The sequence below is a fragment of the Plectropomus leopardus genome, chromosome 8 (assembly GCF_026936395.1).
Source record: "Plectropomus leopardus strain MGB_pleo_1.0 chromosome 8, ASM2693639v1, whole genome shotgun sequence".
NCBI lineage: Eukaryota > Metazoa > Chordata > Actinopteri > Perciformes > Serranidae > Plectropomus > Plectropomus leopardus.
In genome coordinates this window covers 18,709,276-18,728,310 of record NC_142183.1, presented here as the reverse complement: position 1 = coordinate 18,728,310, position 19,035 = coordinate 18,709,276, and the positions used below count along the sequence as shown (strand labels likewise).

The 19,035-nt window shown below is 39.9% G+C and overlaps 1 protein-coding gene across 1 annotated transcript; it reads left to right on the top strand.

Moving 5' to 3' along the window:
• Window positions 1–522: 522 nt before the first annotated feature.
• Window positions 523–18,214, top strand: kdm2ab (lysine (K)-specific demethylase 2Ab). The gene is made up of 23 exons (XM_042493078.2): window positions 523–733; window positions 1,153–1,193; window positions 3,992–4,130; window positions 4,818–4,896; window positions 5,080–5,126; window positions 5,308–5,486; window positions 5,795–5,901; window positions 6,081–6,174; window positions 6,381–6,534; window positions 6,638–6,753; window positions 8,458–8,584; window positions 8,677–8,954; window positions 9,090–9,167; window positions 9,420–9,674; window positions 10,653–10,781; window positions 10,932–11,018; window positions 11,200–11,424; window positions 11,910–11,939; window positions 12,218–13,248; window positions 14,477–14,640; window positions 15,489–15,635; window positions 15,775–15,990; window positions 16,642–18,214. The coding sequence occupies exons 2-23, from the start codon at window positions 1,158–1,160 to the stop codon at window positions 16,821–16,823; spliced, it is 3,900 nt and encodes a 1,299-aa protein (XP_042349012.1). The 5' UTR covers window positions 523–733; window positions 1,153–1,157; the 3' UTR covers window positions 16,824–18,214.
• The last annotated feature ends 821 nt before the right edge of the window (window positions 18,215–19,035 follow it).

Sequence of the window (19,035 nt, the reverse complement as noted above, 5' to 3'; positions counted from 1 at the left end):
GCTTCAGAATCAGAATCAGAATCAGAAAAAGATTTATTGCCAGGTATAGTTAACACAATACGAGGAATTTGTTCTGGTGGGTTGGTGCAACATAAATATAGAAAAAAAACAGACAAAATAGAAGATACAAATATAAAATATAAAAAGTACGAGTCTAGTGCAAAACAAAACAAGTAACACAAGTAACAGTGTAACAGTGCAGGACTATCCACAGAAAGCAATGCATAATTACATTTTATACTTCAAGTACATTTTGAGGCAAATATTTCTGTACTGAACTTACAGAGGAGTGTGAATATATTTGGAATATATAATTTATATTATTGAAATCTATGGGAATATTTCTTCCGGTACTGGTGTAGAGCCGCCACACCGGAGAGCGGAAACCGAGCGCACTTGTATATTAACATATTCTAATGACCTTTAAAGGGCACATGTTGTGTCCAATCAGAGCGTCTGTATGCTAATCTTTTGGAGCAGTGAGGTAAATAGGGGGGTGGGTCGTGAGCTCTTTTTTTTCGGTTTGTGTGTTATGTGTGTGTGTTTTCTGACCAGCTGAAAATGGCGGCTCGGAGCGTCGAATCGTTCTAACTTTATCGCACAATAATAAACATAACAATATACACAGCTGTTATTGCATAACATGGGGAGAAACTTTACTGAGAGGCATCAGACGCTCTAGCTGGGAGACATTACTTTGACCACCACGGCTAAACGGAGTTAAAACGCAGAGGTAACGATAAAGAAGCTTACAACTGCCGTACACGGGCTAATGTCAGCTAGCACGCTAGCGTTAGCCGACGACTTAAGAAAGGGGTTGTCAACTGAGCTAGCAGTAACGTACGTTAGCCGATAACGATACTTAAATAACGCCACTAAATAAACACACTTGTGCATGTTGTTCGTGTTAAATTGTTGTTGCTCTAGTCTGCACTTGTCTTCACACAGTGACGCAAGTTCAACGTAAATGTTTTGTGTTGCTAACCTTAGCTTGTTGGCTACTCTGTTGGCTAACGTTACCAGGGCTGTCTATAACAAGGCTGTACTCAGAGAGGGCTTTCTGTCTGATATAATATAAAAACACACCGAAATGTTTAACCCCAAATCGACTGTTTCGTCGGTGTAAATGCTGGTTTTTTATTTCTCTTGCAGAGATTATGGAGGATCCTCACACACGGTACAGCAAACGCCTGGTAAGTTATCCAAACTGTTAGCTTACCGGAACACTTGTTTTATGTTTACAATGCAACTACCAGGTGTTCATCGCTCAAGTTATGTGTGATGGTAACCTTCATGATTAACACAAAGCAGCCTATTTAATGAAGTTCATTGTGTTTGATGGTAGTGGCCCACTTTCTTTTCATGGCAGAGGTCCTTTCTGTTTGTGCACCACCTTAATGTCGGTAATGAACCCGTCTAAGGGTTCAAAAGAGGGTCAAGTTCACTGTCTAACCTCACAACATTTGTGCTGTGACCTAGCTTCATCTTTTTACATCCTCTTGTTGTAAAGTTATTACCTCAGTGCTTTCACGCTTCCTAGTGTTTACTCAGATAGATATTGATCCTAGTGGTTGGGGGAGATCAGAATATAAAATTCTTAATATACAGTACTGTGCATAAGTCATAGGCCACCTTAAACTTTATTTTAGCAAGGTTATAATGATCATACATATTTATTTCTCAGTAGTGCCTTTACTAAAACACAACCAGAACATAATAAAACAAAATATATATACAGTGTAAGAAGGCATATATTTCAGAATAAAACAGCTTCATCAGGTACATTTGCAAGTGTTTAGTTTGACATCCCTTTCCAGTTAGCATGTCTTGAACTCTCATGGGCAGACAAGTTGAGATTTACAATATTAATCTCATGGTGTATTTACCCCAGGTTGCATTCAAGAAATGCCTAAAGCTCAATATTGATCGGTATAGCTACCTTTTGCTATGGTTTTATGACTCCATGGTTCATACTAAGAATTGACTTCAGTCTAAAGAAGCCATTTTGTTCAGACTTTTTTGGTTTTCAGTGAATTGTACATGTTCTCTGTAGTCAATAGTATCTTAATAGAGAGACTGAGAAATGTACATATATTCACATTACAACATCTCTAAAACAACAAATCTATGGTGGCCTTTTGCACAGTACTGTTCACAATAAGGCTTATCCTGCCTCTGTTGATTTATTTCTGGAAAGCATATGTTGGTTTATTTGTTGACCACACCAAACCTTAATAAAAGCCTCCAATAAATTGAAGCTTAATTGAGATTCATAAATTCCTCTTGTCATTTTTATTATTTCATATTAAAACAACAGCGTGGGTTGCTTTTATGATATTAAATTGTTTTCAGTTGCAAATTAAAAGCTATTGTGAGGTGCTTAGTTGTAAAAGTAAGGAGTATCAGAGTTTAGATAATACCACATTTGTGGTAAAGGGATGGGGGTGGGGAGATCTGAGAGCGGGGGTGTTGTGCTTTATCCATCTGTCTAGCCAAGCAGTGCTGCATAGGGTGAAAGGCAGGGGAGTAAAAGGGGGGGGGCAGTGTGTTTGGAAGATTAACCCCTGCTATTGTCATGCTGTATTGTTTGGATCCCACATGAACTGATTTGGTAGCAGGCTGACTGATCTCCTTGGATTGATTTATTGTGATTTTACTCTTGTCTTGGGTGAAAGCGCTAGTTTTGTCACTAATGGCAGTTATAGTTCCTTTTTTTACCACTGAGAGATTCGGGACAGCTCCCTTAAGTGTCACCTGATATCTTTGAATTTAGACTCCAGTATGAACTCTTAAAATACATGAAGCAATGTTGCAGAGTTCTTAGATGTTTGCATGTATATTAGATACAAATGTGCTTGTGTTTGGTTGTGTTACAGAACCATCACTTAGTCACATTAATGTAACATAACAGCAAATTTATTTTCTAAAGCTAACAACATAACATAGCTTTAATATGTGTGGACATGTGACAATGCTGTGGTTATGTTTCTGTTTATTCAATCACAAGAGTTCTTCATTTTCTCCCCACGTTCAGTCTCTCCCTTCATGTATGCCCACAAGGCATGTTAAATCATTTTTACGCACTTTTGGTGCAGAGAAGGGGCATGCAACTTTAAATAGCTGTATTTTGTATTAATTTGTTTTACTGCAGATTTTTAGAGAACACATGCTTTCCAAACCTGCAGGCCCACAGGTTACAAAGTCATGTTTTCTTAAAAACAAAAACAAATGAATCTTCCTCTTGTTTATTTTTATTTTATTTTTTCTGTAAAATTTTGTCAGTAATTTTGTTATACAAAATGTAAAAATCGGCTTTTTTCCATTAAAAAAAAATGGTGATTTTTGTAGAAAACATTTAAACAACAACATTTTAAAAAATTGCATTTTTATTCATGGTTTAATTTTATTTTTAAAGAAAACCTTTTTTTTAAAAAAAATAAATCTTTTTTTCCCTGTGGTTGTTTTATAAATATATATATATGCCAGTTTTTATAGAAAACTGAAAAACAGGCATTTTTTGTTTTAAGAAAACAGGTTTGGTATGCATGTTTTCTTTAAAAATTGGCCAAATTACACTACTAACCACAGCTAGAAACTGTAAAAACAGAAATTATTGTTGGATTGGGAGTTTTGAAATTTCCTATGGTCCATGAACACATCTTTGGGGACACTGAAATTATGTTTGATAACATAATAAGAGTTTGAATCTTATATGTTTGAAAAATGTTGGGCAAATGTAGCAAGGGGACAAAAATGGGATCCTTGTAATGTCATGAAAAAGTTTTGAAATTTTGCTGGTGAAATGGGAACCTAAATGCTTGTGACATCAACATTGCTGTATGTCTGATAGGCTGCTGAAACACAGCTTTGCTGTAAGACATCCTATATTTCTTCCTCCCAGTTATTATATACTGCCATTTTTCTGTTGCTCACAACAAATCATATTCTTCATGTGATGAAGAAGTTAACAGTAACCTTATGTTGTCCTCAGCGTACAGGTACGCGGCGCCGCTACCAGGACGATGGAATCTCAGATGATGAAATCGAAGGGAAACGAATGTTTGACTTGGATGAGAAGTTGCAGTGTGTCAGGTTTAACTCTGACTTGATCAAACACATGGAGGGTAAAGGTGAGAGATTTGAGCTATTCCAAGATATTTTTGAAATATAATTTCATTGAAACCATTCCCTACACAGTGGATCCTAACTGGTCTAGCCACCAGGTCCAGATTTTGTCCTTAGTCAGTAGTTCATGTTCCACACACAAAATACATTACCACATATTCAATTGTATTTCACAAAATTTACACAACATGTTGGCTTATACACAGTAAAATGAAACATTGTAAGAATTAAGTGCAGTTACTTTAAAATGACTAAATAATTGCACTGCAAACAAAGTGCATATTATTGCTTGAAGATCAATGACTTAAAAATGCTGCATAGAATCAGCATGTTTATAAGCCAAATAATTCCAAGAATAGGGCAATAAAATAGCTACTTCTCAGGAAACTGTACTTCAATTTTTCTTTTTTCCATAGACATTTTTCCCTTGTTAAAAAAACAGTTTTCTAAATCCAGTTATTTGTTGCAATTTGTGGAGCATATCTTACCAAGATGCACATTGCCTTTTTTCCCCATGCTTTTGAAAACAATTACACCAATTTGCTCAGGTTTCAAAGGGTTAAATACTTGTGGAATGTGTCTGAAAGCAGCACAAGAAAAGTGATGTCACTGTAGGTTTCAAAGGGTTACTTTATTGCCAGTTAATTTGAGTTAAATTAAGTTTTGTTGACGTAACTTTGTCTCCTTTATAGATTTCACATTTGAATACATCCAGAGGGAAGGGCTCAGGGACCCCATTATCTTTGAGACAACTGATGGCCTCGGCATACAGTAAGTAGCATGCTGTTTACCCTCTGATTCCTTTCTAAAAAAAACAAACAAACAGGTTTTTACTTTGTTAAACCGAGATTTATTCTAGCTTGGTTAAAATAATTTAAGAGCAAATGCCAGTAAACCTGTTCAGCTGTGTGTCTGGATAATTTAAAAAGTTAAAAATGTACCTCTCTCTTGCAGAATGCCTGACCCTGATTTCAGTGTGAGTGATGTCAAGTTGTTTGTTGGTAAGTTCTTGTGTGCCGCCCTTTTGCAGTAAATGGCTAAATGGCTAAATGGCTAGACTTTTAAAATAATATTACTATAGTCCATATATATCTGTGAATATGGTGGCCGATAAGTAACAATGCTAAATTGAAATTGATTATTGAGAACTCAGTTGCTGAACCCCTTTTAATTCTCTTACAGGTAGCCGACGCATTGTAGATGTGATGGACGTGAACACCCAGAAGGGCATTGAGATGTCGATGGCTCAGTGGCGGCGTTACTATGAGACGCCGCCGTCAGAAAGAGAAAAACTCTACAATGTCATTAGCCTGGAGTTCAGCCACACCAGGCTGGAGAATCTTGTCAAACGACCGTCTTCGGTGAGAATGCACATCGTTTTTCACTTAAGGGCTTTATAACAACCTGCATGTGCACATCAGTAATGTCATTTTAGAACTGACACGTACCCATAGGTCACAGAAAAGTTGGATAACCAGAAAATCACATTTTACCCCATTAAGAAAGACATTTGTCGGCTGCTTTGATGACTGTAGAGCTTTGGCTTTGTCATGTGGTATTAACATTTTGTCGACATACACAAAGTGTCAATCATCAGAAACAGTTTTTTGGTTTGTTGCAGACAATTTGATTGTATGTTTAATATCTTTGTTTTTTCCTAAATGTTTAGGTGGACCTTATTGACTGGGTGGACAACATGTGGCCCCGCCATCTCAAGGAGAGACAGAGAGACTCCACTAACGCCATAATTGACATGCATTATCCCAAAGTTCAGAAGTGAGTTAAGTTGAGTCCTCTGAAATATAGAACATTTGTTGTGCAATAGTCAAGAGTATGAATCACATTTCTAACAACAGTGATACTCCCAGTTCAAGTCGCTTAGTAACATTTTTTGTCCCTTTGCCATTCAACCTTTTCACCCGTTGTGTTCTCCGTCCTTCATCTGCTCCTCTCAGGTACTGTCTCATGAGTGTGCAGGGCTGCTTCACAGATTTTCACATCGACTTTGGGGGCACTTCAGTTTGGTACCACATCCTGCGAGGAGGAAAGGTCAGTCTGTCAGACTACTGTGTTTTGTTTTTTTTTTTCATTCTCTCCGTCAGTGTTAAAGTAAACATGATTGTGGTCTAACACGCCATCTTGCTTTTCAACTTTGTGTTAACGTCCCGTAAATGCATGTTTGCACCATAAACGTTTCTTTATGTACTTGTTGACCTCAGACTGTATATATGACCTTTTGTCTGTGACCCCTGCAGGTGTTCTGGTTGATTCCACCCACACCACAGAACCTGGAGATGTATGAGAACTGGGTTTTATCAGGGAAACAGGGAGACATCTTCTTGGGGGACAAGTGTCATGATTGTCAGAGGATAGAGCTCAAGCAAGGCAACACCTTCATAATCCCGTCAGGTGTGTGCAACTGTAATACAGCAGCAACACAGACCTCTTAAAAAAAAAACACCACACACTTGACCTCTACATACCTCCAACACTCTCTGTTTTGATTGTGTAGGATGGATCCATGCCGTGTACACCCCAGAGGACACGTTGGTGTTTGGGGGGAACTTCCTCCACAGCTTTAACATCCCCATGCAGCTCAACATCTACAGCATTGAGGATCGCACACGGGTGAGCAGCAACTCACATTCACTGCAGACCCTTCCCTGCTGCTGGTATATAACTGTCCTCTTGACACACATTGATGATTGCTTCAGATTTTGTGATTACGCAAGGCATGATTCAGAGTCTTATCCGGAATCACTCATAAAAGACAAACACTGGTGACAAAATCATTTCTAAACGACATGAATTTAATCTCAAGAATTTTTCACACCCATGAAGCAAGCACAGATTTTTATTTATTGATGGATTTTTCTCAAATACAGTTTTTGACACATAATCCCAGGGTGTCTGCAGTGTCAATGCCAATGTCGATACCAGTGCACTCTTTTTCTCAAATTTTAAATCTTTATACGTCACTGAGTAATTTAAGTACTTGTAAGTGTGCTTACATGGATATAAATAATCTGTTTAGTTTTCCCTTAATGTGAGTGAGCATGTAAACAGCATAACCTGGTTAAGACCTTATCCTGTTTATGAGATGTCCATATGTGCCAGCTGGAGTACTCCAAAAGAAACCAGGATACTGTTACTTGTACATAGCTTATCCTGTTTAATGAGCACAAGGTCCTTACCATTTGTGAACACAGAGAAGTACCCACTTAAGGCTGCACAATTAAATGTGAGAAGTCCTTAAAATGAAGTTGAACTAAACATTATGATAAACATGTCTCCCATTTCTGTGGTGTATATATGTATATCCTTTATTTAACCAGGTAAAAGACTCATTGAGATTTAAAATCTTTTTCAAGAGTGACCTGGCTACGAGGACCGCTTAAAACAAGGTTACAACAATAAATACAGACAGACAGTTACAACTATCACACATTACAAAGAGCGAGCACAAACTCCAGTTAGAATGCGAAAAGTGTAATCATCAAATTTCTGTTATCATTGGAGTAGCAGTCACACTAATCAATAGTGCTATAGGACCTTTTGAAAGTGACTTAAATTCCCCCATAGTGATCAGCTCAGACAGTTTTAAGTCCTGTAAGTTATCCCAAGCAGAGGGTGCGGCAAATTTAAAAGCTTTTGCCAAGTTCTGTGCGAACCTTGGGGACAGACATTAAAAGAGTACTGTGGGAGCGCAGGCCATATTGATTCTGTTTTTTAGACATATATGTACAAGAGGAAACCAGCTCAAGTAGAATCTTATATGTATATAAAAACCAACCAGTTCAGTCAGATGGGACTTGAGTTGAGTCAGATGGGACATCAAAGGCAGACTGCGGAAATGTTAGTCTGCCATTGAAGTTGTTCAGTTTGTAACAACAGGACAACTAAGTCAGACTTGCACATTAACACAAAATTGAGTCATCTCTAGCAAACAACAGTCCATTGGTAGAGCATTTTCTGAATTTTGCTACAACACAAGTGGGGTTGTGCTCACATAAAACACACTTTTCTGATGCTGTCACTGCTCAGCTATAGATGATCGGGTGTTTTAGGGTAAGCAGACAGGTGTTCAGACTGCATCCGGACTCTAGCCCCTGCTGCCACACCACACCTCCCCCTCCTCTTCCTAAGCAGAAGTGAAAACCACAACAAAGCTGTGATAAAATGCCTCAGAGCTGCTTAAGAGCAGTTTGTTAAGAAGTCAGAAAAATGCATTTTTGTATGACATTTTATTGTCTCACAGTGGTATTTGACTAAACGGAGTCTGGGAGATGCAAACTTTAATCTTCCTGATCTGTTTCTTTTGTCCTCCTCTAGGTGCCAGCAAAGTTCCGCTACCCGTTCTACTATGAGATGTGTTGGTACGTCCTGGAGAGATACCTCTACTGTCAGACTAACATCTCCCACCTCACTCCTGAGTTCCAAAAATACTCCCTCGGCATAGGTGAGAATGAATAAACACAAGAGAACACTGCTGTCCTATAAATAATCCATCACTGTCACAAGCTTCAACCATCACGTCTCCTCTCCTCTCAGGGCTGACCCAGTCTGACCTTGGAATCAATGACCACACCAAGAATGGCACCTCCAATGGAGTTGACAGTGACACTGAAATCAAGGAGATCCAGATCAAGGAAGAAGAAATCAAAGACGAAGAGGAGGCAGCTCCAGTTACCAGACCTCGGCAGATACTGACTCCCTTTGAGCTGGAGGGACTGTGGAACCTCTTGGGGAAACTGGAGGAGCTGCCGGCACAGAAAAAGTGTGTCCCAGCAGGCATCATGAACCCCACAGCCTTGCTCGAAGACATGAGGGTGGGTGTCGCTCATTGTGCCTCTCATCTCACAATGAACTCTGGCTTCTACTGCTTTTTTGTTGCTGTTCTAAGTTAATATATATTTGATATATATATTTTTTTACCACACCCTTTCTCTTCTCCACATGTCCAGAGTCTTCTGAAGGAGCATGCCAGTGATGACCCCAAGCTGTCCTACACTGGAGAGCCCATCGTCAGGTGGCCCAATAGGGTGAGTAGAAAACAAAATATTTAGCCAGATGAGAGTACAAAGAGATGTTTGTGAGCCGATATGGTATATTAAGAGTTTGTGATTTACTTAGTTTTCTTTATAATTAGGATTGATTAAACATGTTCTTTATTTTTCACTTCATATTTTTCTAAATGATTATGGTGCTTATTCAGGCTCATCAAACAATGTCCAGTCTGTACAAAATTCTGCCTTTTAAATTCTTTGCCTTTCCTGCTGATGTTCCATATACAGCCTTCATGGTACCAGCCCCCCACACCCCCTCCCCCCGTCATTTACCGTCCTCGGTTGGGTCCCTCTCTGCACAAGCCTCAGAGGTCCGCCAAACGCTCCTCCATCTCTGCCCTGAGGCGCAGACGGGTGAGGTGCAAGCGCTGTGCCGGGTGCTGCAGGAAGGAGTGCGGCAAATGCCAGTACTGCCATGACATGAGGAAGTTTGGCGGGCCTGGACGCATGAAGAAGGGCTGCATCATGAGACAGTGTCTAATGGTGAGTTGTCATACTCATCATTTGCTTTGTATGTGTGGAATCAAATGTTGCTGCACATGGATGCATGGTGTATACAAGTAGAAAGTGTTGGGTAACTCAGAACTGGGTTAAATAATTGACGGATTACTACTAGACAGATTTATCCTGGCTTAAAATGAAGCCAAGATGGTCCCATCCTGATCATGTGCACGCACGTGCATGTGTACCGTGGCTTCAACTGGCTCACACAAACACTTTTCTACAAGCATTGTATTTTAGCTTTAATAATCCTATGTGTGTGAGTTGATTTTGGGGACCATAAACTGTATAGTAGTGAAAGTGTGAAATATTTTTATAGTAGGCTATCTGTTTTTGGTGTTGCACTTTGCTGACAGTATCTATGCACTCGTCTCACAGGCGACTGCACATTGAAAGCAGCATCGTTTGTCTCGCTCGGATGACGGCACTTTTTGATGAATATTAGGTTGTAGCTTCTTGTTTACATGTCTGCCTTTAGAAAGAGGCATCGTTAGCTTTTTAACAACGTTTTGCCTCTGAGTTATTGATCCAGGAAGTTCAATTCTTTGAATACCTTTCAGCTTTACGGAACTGCATTCATTCAGAGCTGCACTCAGAAATGCAGATTGCTTTTTGCAGAGGTGTTTGTAAGCGCCAGCTGGCGAAATCTAACGAGACTGAAACATCAAGACTGATAATAACCTCATTGGCTTTCTTTTGTGGTTAAAGGGTTGGTACTCACTTTGCTTTGAAAGTGCTTTTCCAGTTTTGTTGACAGCTGAAGGTGGGACAAAATTTAATGGAGGTGGCTGCCTTGCAATGCTCTTTGCAGGAAAAACCCTGTTGTCATTTCAAATGCAGATTGTCAGAGAATAATCAAGATAACCAGTGTCACAAATGTCTTGTTTTACTTCATTTTATGGGAAAAAAAATCTGTTTTATTTTTACCCCACTGGAAATAACTTTTATGTCTTCCTCCAGCCTGCCTTGCCGAACACAGCACGATGTGCTGTATGTGGAGAAGGGGAATCAGATGAATCAACTGTGAGCACTTCCTCTCTCATGGAGTGCTCTGTCTGCTCGCAGATTGCCCATCGTCAGTGCATTAAGGTCAGCTGCATAAGACATATTGGAGGCTATAAACTCAATACATTACCCAATAATTACAGTTACTGTTTTATTTTGCTGCCTACAAAGCTGTATGTGCAGGTCAAATGTTGTAGTTGCTGTTTCAAACCTTTCCGCTGTTTGCTGTTTCAGGAACCTGGTGAGGGGAAGATCAATAAGGATTTGCCCAGCTGCTGGGAATGTCCCAAATGTTACCAAGGCAAAGACTCGGCATCAGAGGTACAAAATGTTAATCCTGTCACTGTTTCTCTGTGTTCTCAGTTCATTCAATCTATAGAGCAGCTTTTATCGGAAAGTTACGTTGTACACTAATTTCCACCAGAGGTCATATGGTCCATGCTCATACTCAAACTATTGACACCTTCTCTTCCGCCTACCAATCATCTCTTGTCCTTCCCAGTCTTCCAGCGATGAGGAAAGTGGAGAGTCGGAGGGCTCAACCTCTTTGCCACCGTCCAAACTCGCCTATCGGGAAGGCATTGGTGTAGGTGAAGGGGCGAGACGAGGGAGACGTAGGAGATCCCCATCCCGACCCACAGCACCACCACCTTCTCAGAAACTGCTACTGCAGCATCAACAGAGCCGCAAAAGAGCAAATGCACTGGAGCTCAGACTTAAGAAAAGGGTAAAGTGGATTTAGATGTGTTTGTTGAATTTTCCAATGTTTTCATGATCAAAAGCAAGTCATGACAAATATTTTTTCTGCACCACAGGGGAAATGTGTAGATTTAAGGTATTTATGACAATTCAGCACTCCTGCATTTCCATAATTAGATGTCTTTGATTAGCGATACTCCAGCTCTCAAGTTTTCCTTTCAGTTTTAGAAACCTTAAAGGATTTGATGCACTGAAAATTTAGCTGTTCCATGAGTGTGAAAGTTACACAGAGAGCCCTATTTTTCTGTTTTTGACATTGATTTTGCTCTATTATAGTCACAAGATCGTAAAAGATCTAAAAAGATCTTTTCAAAAAAAGAAATTTCCTTGAAGAAACTTGCAGTCACCCTTACTTCAGGTTTAAAATATTTAAAAAAAAAATGTCTATGTCAGGGGTTTTTATCTGTTTTTCAAAATTTTCTCCTTCCCCAACCCCTTTTCTGTTTATTGCAGATAAAACTAGAGCGCAGCAAAATCTTAACGGTAAGTAGTGCACTTATTTGTATACTACAGTTTCTTCACTGTCAAAAATGCATTTCAACCATGGTGGTGTTTTTTTTTTGTGAAATACAGGTAGCACTATGAACATCATTGTAAAAAATTTCATGTTTTTTGAATAACATTTTAAGGTACTGTGTTTAAGGATATTGTTAAAAATAGACCATATTGCTCAGACCATATTGTAGCATTGAATTTAGCGTTTGAAACACGCAGTGTCTTGTTCTCATTTGTCGTCCTGTTTGCCCTTTCCCTCCTAACAGAAACAGTCGTCTCTAGATCGTTCTCCAAGGCTGCTGGGCTCCAGGTTGCTGTCCCGGCTGCGCTCTTCAACCAGCAGACTATCTCAGGGCAGAGGTCGGGGCTCCACCTGGACCAGTGGCTCCCCTTATCACAGCTCTTCAGGAGGGTCCTTCCAGCAGCAGTCTTCCCTCGGTCTGGTACTCGAGCCCAGGGGAGAGCCCCGCAGAGGGAGGGGGAGAGGAGTGAGGCTGCGGGGCGGAGGAGCGGGAAGAGGAATCAGAGGCGGTAGAAGCCATGACGGGTTGGAGGAGGAGAGCGAGGACAGCAGCAGCAGCAGCACCAACACCAGCAGCAGCGACGAGGACGAGGAAGAGGAGAGGGGGCAGAACAGTGGGAGGGGGCTGGATAAAGAAAACCGGCCTCAGTCGAGGCGGGGAGGACGGGCAGCCAAAGAAAGAGAAGAGGAAGGGAGCGAGGTGGCCAACCAAAACGGTGCGGAGGAGGATGATGAAGAGGAGATGGAGCTGGACAGTGAAACGGGGGGCAAAGATGGCTCATATCTTAAAGTGACACTTCAAAGGCCAACCAGGGCCAAGCGAGACCCATCAGCCATCGTCCCCAAATTAGAAGCCATCGCCCCTCAAACTGCCACTTCCACGATACACAACCAGACACGAGCGCTGGCCAGACCCCCCATTAGAAATCGTGGCCCCCGCCCCGATCAACACCCCAATAGGCACACACCACCTCACACTCGCAGTGGACACACAGACACTCGCGCCTCTCACACAGAGAGGCTGGAGGACTCTAAGAAAATGAGGCTGAGCAGGCCGGCTAAACTGAGCAATGGCGCCTCCTCTTCTTCAGCTTCTGAGCTTCCCCATCTCCGCATCCCTCTGTCCGCCCTGCAGGAGGGAGGGAGCGAGGCAGACAGGGAGAACGGTGGGAGCGGGCCAGGCTGTGAGAGGGAGGTGTGGGTATCTGTCTTCCGTTACTTGAGTCGAGCAGATCTCTGCGTCTGCATGGCTGTCTGCAAGAACTGGTACAAATGGTAAGATCTCCCAGTGGATGCTTTTATGAGCGATTGGTTTTAATAGCTGGTTTGATTTTGCTTCGGCTTCCTGTTAGGCTTAATAGCTGCATTTGTTCAGGACTGATGGTAACCAGTCTTTCATCAAACCTTTTGTCTCCAAAGTTTTTTTTTATTTGCAAAGAGCAAAACATGCAGGTCACAGGCTTGCTCATCTCCTTTTTAGGTTTTGAACTTTATGTAGGCTGTCATCATAGTAAACAAAAGGTGATTAGACATTTTCTTATTTATGTTTTAATATAGCCTTTGTTTAACCAGGGTTATCCCATTGACATCAAAGACCTCCTTTACAAGGGAGACCTCGCCAAGAATAGCAGCAACACAGAGTTTCACACAACAAATAAAATTCACATAACAGCACGTACATTTGAGTAACAGAAAACGATCAGATAAAGTGGTTGCACACAGACATCTTGGACTCCAAAGATCTCACCAAGGTTTTAAACTCATCCGGGGTCACCATGTGTTGAAGCTTAAGATCATTCTGCTAGGTTATATCATGCTTTCAGTGCACAGAACCTAAAAGCTTTTTCCCCCAGTTCAGTTGTGACTGTGGGCAACAAGATTCAAGAAGTCCTGCGAACAGAGATTATAATTCCCACATTTCATATTCAAAATCGAAGATAAGTAGGTAGGTTAAATAGGAAAAGTAGGTTTTTTTTTTTGGTTTTTTTTTTTAACAACAATCGCTTTGTAAATAAACAAACAAATGACTGAGGTGGCATAAACCTCAAGGAGGCCAACTTACTTTTGAGTATAAGATGCAATAGTGAGTAAAAGATCCAGTTAGTAATGAATCTCAGAGCTCCATTATTAATTATCCAGCGTGTGGAGACAGTGAGCGGGGGCATTTGTAAACAACAAATCATCATAATCAGTGACAGCTAAAACTGTTGACTTTCTGTTTCACATAAAAAGAAAAGCTTTGACTTGTAGATTTTCATGCCTTTAGCTTATAGCAAATGTTGCCAAAGGAAAGGTATTCAGAATGTATAAGATTTGATAAATGGATTGCAATTAATTAAATGCTATCAAACTCCATCCCTACTTTTTAATATATTTTCAAATGCAAACTTACGAGTAAGATGATAGATGCTAATTCATGCAAAGTAGTGCATTGTGTCATATTGTTCTGCAAATCAGTTACCTTGAATGGTCGTGTTCTTCATCAGTGTGTGCTTATTCGCAGGTGTTTAGACAAACGGCTTTGGGCACGGATTGACCTGAGCATCAAACGCACTGTTACTCCTCAGGCCCTAACAGGCATCATAAAGAGACAGCCGGTCACGCTCGATCTCTCTTGGACCAACATCTCTAAAAAACAACTCAACTGGCTTGTTGGCCGACTTCCTGGTTTGTAAACACACACACACTCTTTCTTTCACACAATCTGTATTGAATTCCAATCTGGACAGTGTGATATATGTTAATAAATACAATACCATTAAAGTCATGTAAATGAATGCCGTTTAAAGGGATACGTATTTTTCCTCTTACCTGTAGTGCTATTTATCAATACAGATTGTTTTGGTGTGAGTTGCAGTGTGTAGGAGATGTCAGCCTGTGGCGCTTTGAGCACCACAAGCTTCCATTATAGTTGAGAGATATCTCCAACACTTGGCAACTCGCATCAAAACAATCTAGACTGCTAAATAAGTGCAGAGTGTTGGCGATATTGGCGTCAGAGATGTCTGTCTTCTCTCCAGGATAATGGACCTCGATAGCTCTTGACTTGTGGTGCTCAGAGTGCCAAGAAATGCATTTGAAGAATTCAAAAGCAGTATCTCAGATAAATAGCTCCATCTTTGGGGTGAACTGTCCCTTTAAATAGTAACATTTGCTTCATGTCATTATGTTATAATGTGATATTAACTTGCATTTGGAAGTTTTATGAATCCCAGGGTTTGCAAATGATATCCGAATTGGTTACGTTTGCACCATTAACCCTTTAATACCTGGACTGTAATGCATTCATATAGCTTTCACTAAAATTTAAACATCTGAAAGCTGGGAAAATTGGTTTGATTGCTTTTGGTAATTTTCCTGTAACTTTTAACCAATATTTTGCTCAGTTTTGGGCTATCCCTTGTTAAGTTTCTCATTGCCATGTTTTTAAAGAAATCCAGTCAATATGCTCAGGTTTCAAAGGATTGAGCTTCATACATCTAACACAATATTTATATCTTCTCTTGATTTTGCAGGGCTGAAGGATCTGATGGTAGCAGGTTGTTCCTGGTCATCGATTTCAGCTCTCTGCTCCTCTGGTTGCCCTCTCCTTCGTTCTCTGGACCTGCGGTATGCAGACGGGGTCAAAGACTCTCAGATCAGGGATCTAGTCACCCCTCCAGGTGAGGAAAGAATAGAGACCCCGGCATCCTTTGTTTCTTGCTTTTCACAGTACTTGAGTTATGCCCTTTCCCATCATCAAACTCCTACAGAAACTCAGGTTTTGTTTTTTTTTCCTCCCAAATAACTCCTCTGATACAGGTTGTGACAATCGCAGTCAATTGCGGACCATGCAGTGTTTGCGACTAGCAGGTCTGGACATCAGTGACTCAACGCTGCGCCTGGTGATCCGCCACATGCCCCATTTAACAAAACTGGACCTCTCCCACTGCAACAGCCTCACTGACCACTCCATCAACCTGCTGACTGCAGTCGGCTCGTCCACACGAAACACACTCACAGAACTAAACCTGGGAGGTGAGAGACTGGTGGGATTGCTTACGTGCTATAAAAACTCATTTTTAGGAATTTATTAATATGCACACGTTGTACTGTATTGGCTTGTAATGAGGGTTCCTGCGGATCTTAAAAAAGTCTTTAAAGGCATAAGGCAAGGTAAAATGACAAAAAGACGGCTTTAATCAATCTTTAAAGAGTCCTAAAAATGCTAAAACATGGGAAGTACAATTTTAAGAATAGATTTTTAAAAAATGTTTGTAACCTTGTTAAATCTCAAAATAATTGGTAACATTTTTTTTTTTAAATTACAGAATCTTTCCTCATTAACTCTTTATAATAGGAATAAAAGCAGTAGAATTCCACATACAGAGTGAGAAACACAAAATCAGTTATAAAACTCCTCAATAAAAGCCAGTTTTTTCCCAAATCTAACTGTTTTTACTTGAACAAAAATGTATTAGTTTATGTTACACTAAGTTTTTGGGCAAAAATTGTCCTTAACTCTATGTAAAAAAAAAAAAGAATATTGGTTCGTGTTTTTCTTTTTTTTATTTTGGTCTTAAATTTCATCCTGAGTGCCATTAAATTAGCCTTTAAAAGTATTAAATTTAATTTGCCTTAAGCTGTAGGAACCCTGAGTAATGGTGTTTTTGTGCAATTGTGTTCCAGGTTGCAGTAAACTGACAGACACGTGTCTCAAGTATCTCCGCCGCCTCTCTTGCATCTCACTGCTCGACCTGCGAGGCTGTAAAGGTGTCTCCCGCAAGGCCTGTGAGGCCTTCATCTCCGAGCTGTCAGTCAACACACTCTACTGCCTATCAGACGAAAAACTGATCCAGAGGATATCTTAAGCGCCTGTCCCCTCTGACTGCAGAGGTGATTTGAGGTGCAAAGGCAGCAGAGTGGATCCTGATGTGAATCTGTTTGAAACAAAGGACTAAGACAGGCAGGGAAGTTCACATGCACCTGTATCACGCTAAAGGAGGGGTGGGGTCTAAACTGGGAGTGCTTACTCACTTAACTGGTGTTGGTGAAAGGGGTTGTCACAGCTGGAGCAAAGTTTCTTTTCAACTTTATGTAATTTTTTCCCGTTTACCCTGAAGGGAGACTCAGCTTTCTTTTTTTCAGTTTTTTTTGGGAAGTAATGTGGTGTGGGAGAAGCATTTTTTGTTTTTGCCAGGAGTGGGAGAACATGGGCGATTAATTATCTGTATTAGACTGCACATCCTTTGGATAATTAAGTGCTCGACTCCTCTGTGGACAGATGCCAATCTTGAATCACAAACTCCTGCCTTGAGAGAGACTTGAGTTTCATCTTTGGGGTATTATTTTTGGCTGATCTCCATAAAGTCTTATTTAACATGTAATTCACTTGATATCAGCTTGGGTGCTCTAAATAGATGGTTATTTTTTGCAAGATTCAAGAGAGCAAATGTTTAGAAGTGTGTTGACATCTGCTTTATGCACAACGACTATGCGCTGAATTTTTTTTTTTTTTAAAGATGACTAAAGGTGACAAGTCATTGACATTTTGACTTATAAAGTTGAGTGACTGGAGCGGCCTGCGTTTACCAGTTGTATGTTTAGCTTATTAAGGCATTTGGTTGCAACAGTAGTCCATGATTGAGTGGACTTTGAGTGGATGTGGTTGCATGAAAGGATAAAAAGACAGTGTGAGAAGGCAATCGACGTGGATACAACACCTCACCCCGACAAAGGGCAGGTTGCATTAAGTATTCGGGATAAGCCAAGGGTTAGATAAATGGTGCATTTTCAAACAACCGTTAGACTTCAGGTGCTATTATTTCCAAACTCCTCTTGCTTTGTTTTTGTACAGAGACAACATTTAGAGCAAAAATGTTAATATTCTAGATGAAACTGCTCCCCACCCCTCTTTGATACACACTTTTCTTTTCAAGGATGAAAAAAAATGTGTACTTTTCTCTAAATTTCATGTCCAATTCAATGTAGATTTTGTTTGGGGGTGCTCGGGGTTGCTCATTTCTTTGTTCCCTTAAAGTGTAGTTGTTCTGTATCAAAGGTCTCCTTCCAGACTGCTCTCCTGGCCATATCCCTCAAAAATGAATATAAGTATATAAATATATACTTTTGTGTAAATGTGTTTTCCTCTTTTCAATTATCAGAACGGGAGTCCAGTAGCATTGTAATTATTTTCAGAAGCCTTTTTCACTTTATGTTATTTGTGTTATTTTTCAAGAAAAATAAAAAAACGATAAACAAACTGTTGTATTGTCACTGACAGGAGATGCTCTTCAAGTTACAGTTTTTCCTCATTTGCTTAAACACATTTTTCACTCAGGTTACTTTTTCAGAACAGTTCACACAGAAGTCTAAACTGAAAGTCTCTGTCCAAAATGACACATTTTGTTTGCAAAATACTCTCACACACAAAACATGAAAAACATGCAACAAAAGCAAATGTTTCCATCCATCAACACACCTTGCTGTCAACTGAGTATATTCTTTCCATCAATCATGATACAATGGACAACAAAATTCAAGATACAGCTGTCAGTATTAGGGGTTGACAAATATTGTTTTTTCAGGGCTAATACTGATTATTAATGAGACCGATAACTGATATTTGGAGCTGATCTACATTAACAATAAAAATGTACTGATCTTTCTGTAAATATTTAGAATTTGGAATATAACAAACTCCAACACAAAACTTTGTTTAAATGCCTTTGGCAAATTTTTAAATCAAAACTGAGACTTTCCAACATCATATATAGAAAGTTCTTGCAACTTTTTTTTATAAAGTCAAGTGAAGCTTTAGATAAAAAATTAATAAATGAAAATAGCTCCCTGAGGTTTTCGAAAGGAAAAGTTCCTCCCATGCTGACACTTTCTTTACACTTTTAATTAATTAATTTTATCAGTGATCATTAAAATATAACACTGATACAGATAATCAGCAAAATGCCAAATATCAGCCCTGACAATCAGCCAGGTCGATAATCTGCCAACTCCTAATCAGTATAAAGTAATTAAACCTTGCATATAAGTGTTCTGTTCTTATTGGCTTGGAAAAATTGTGTT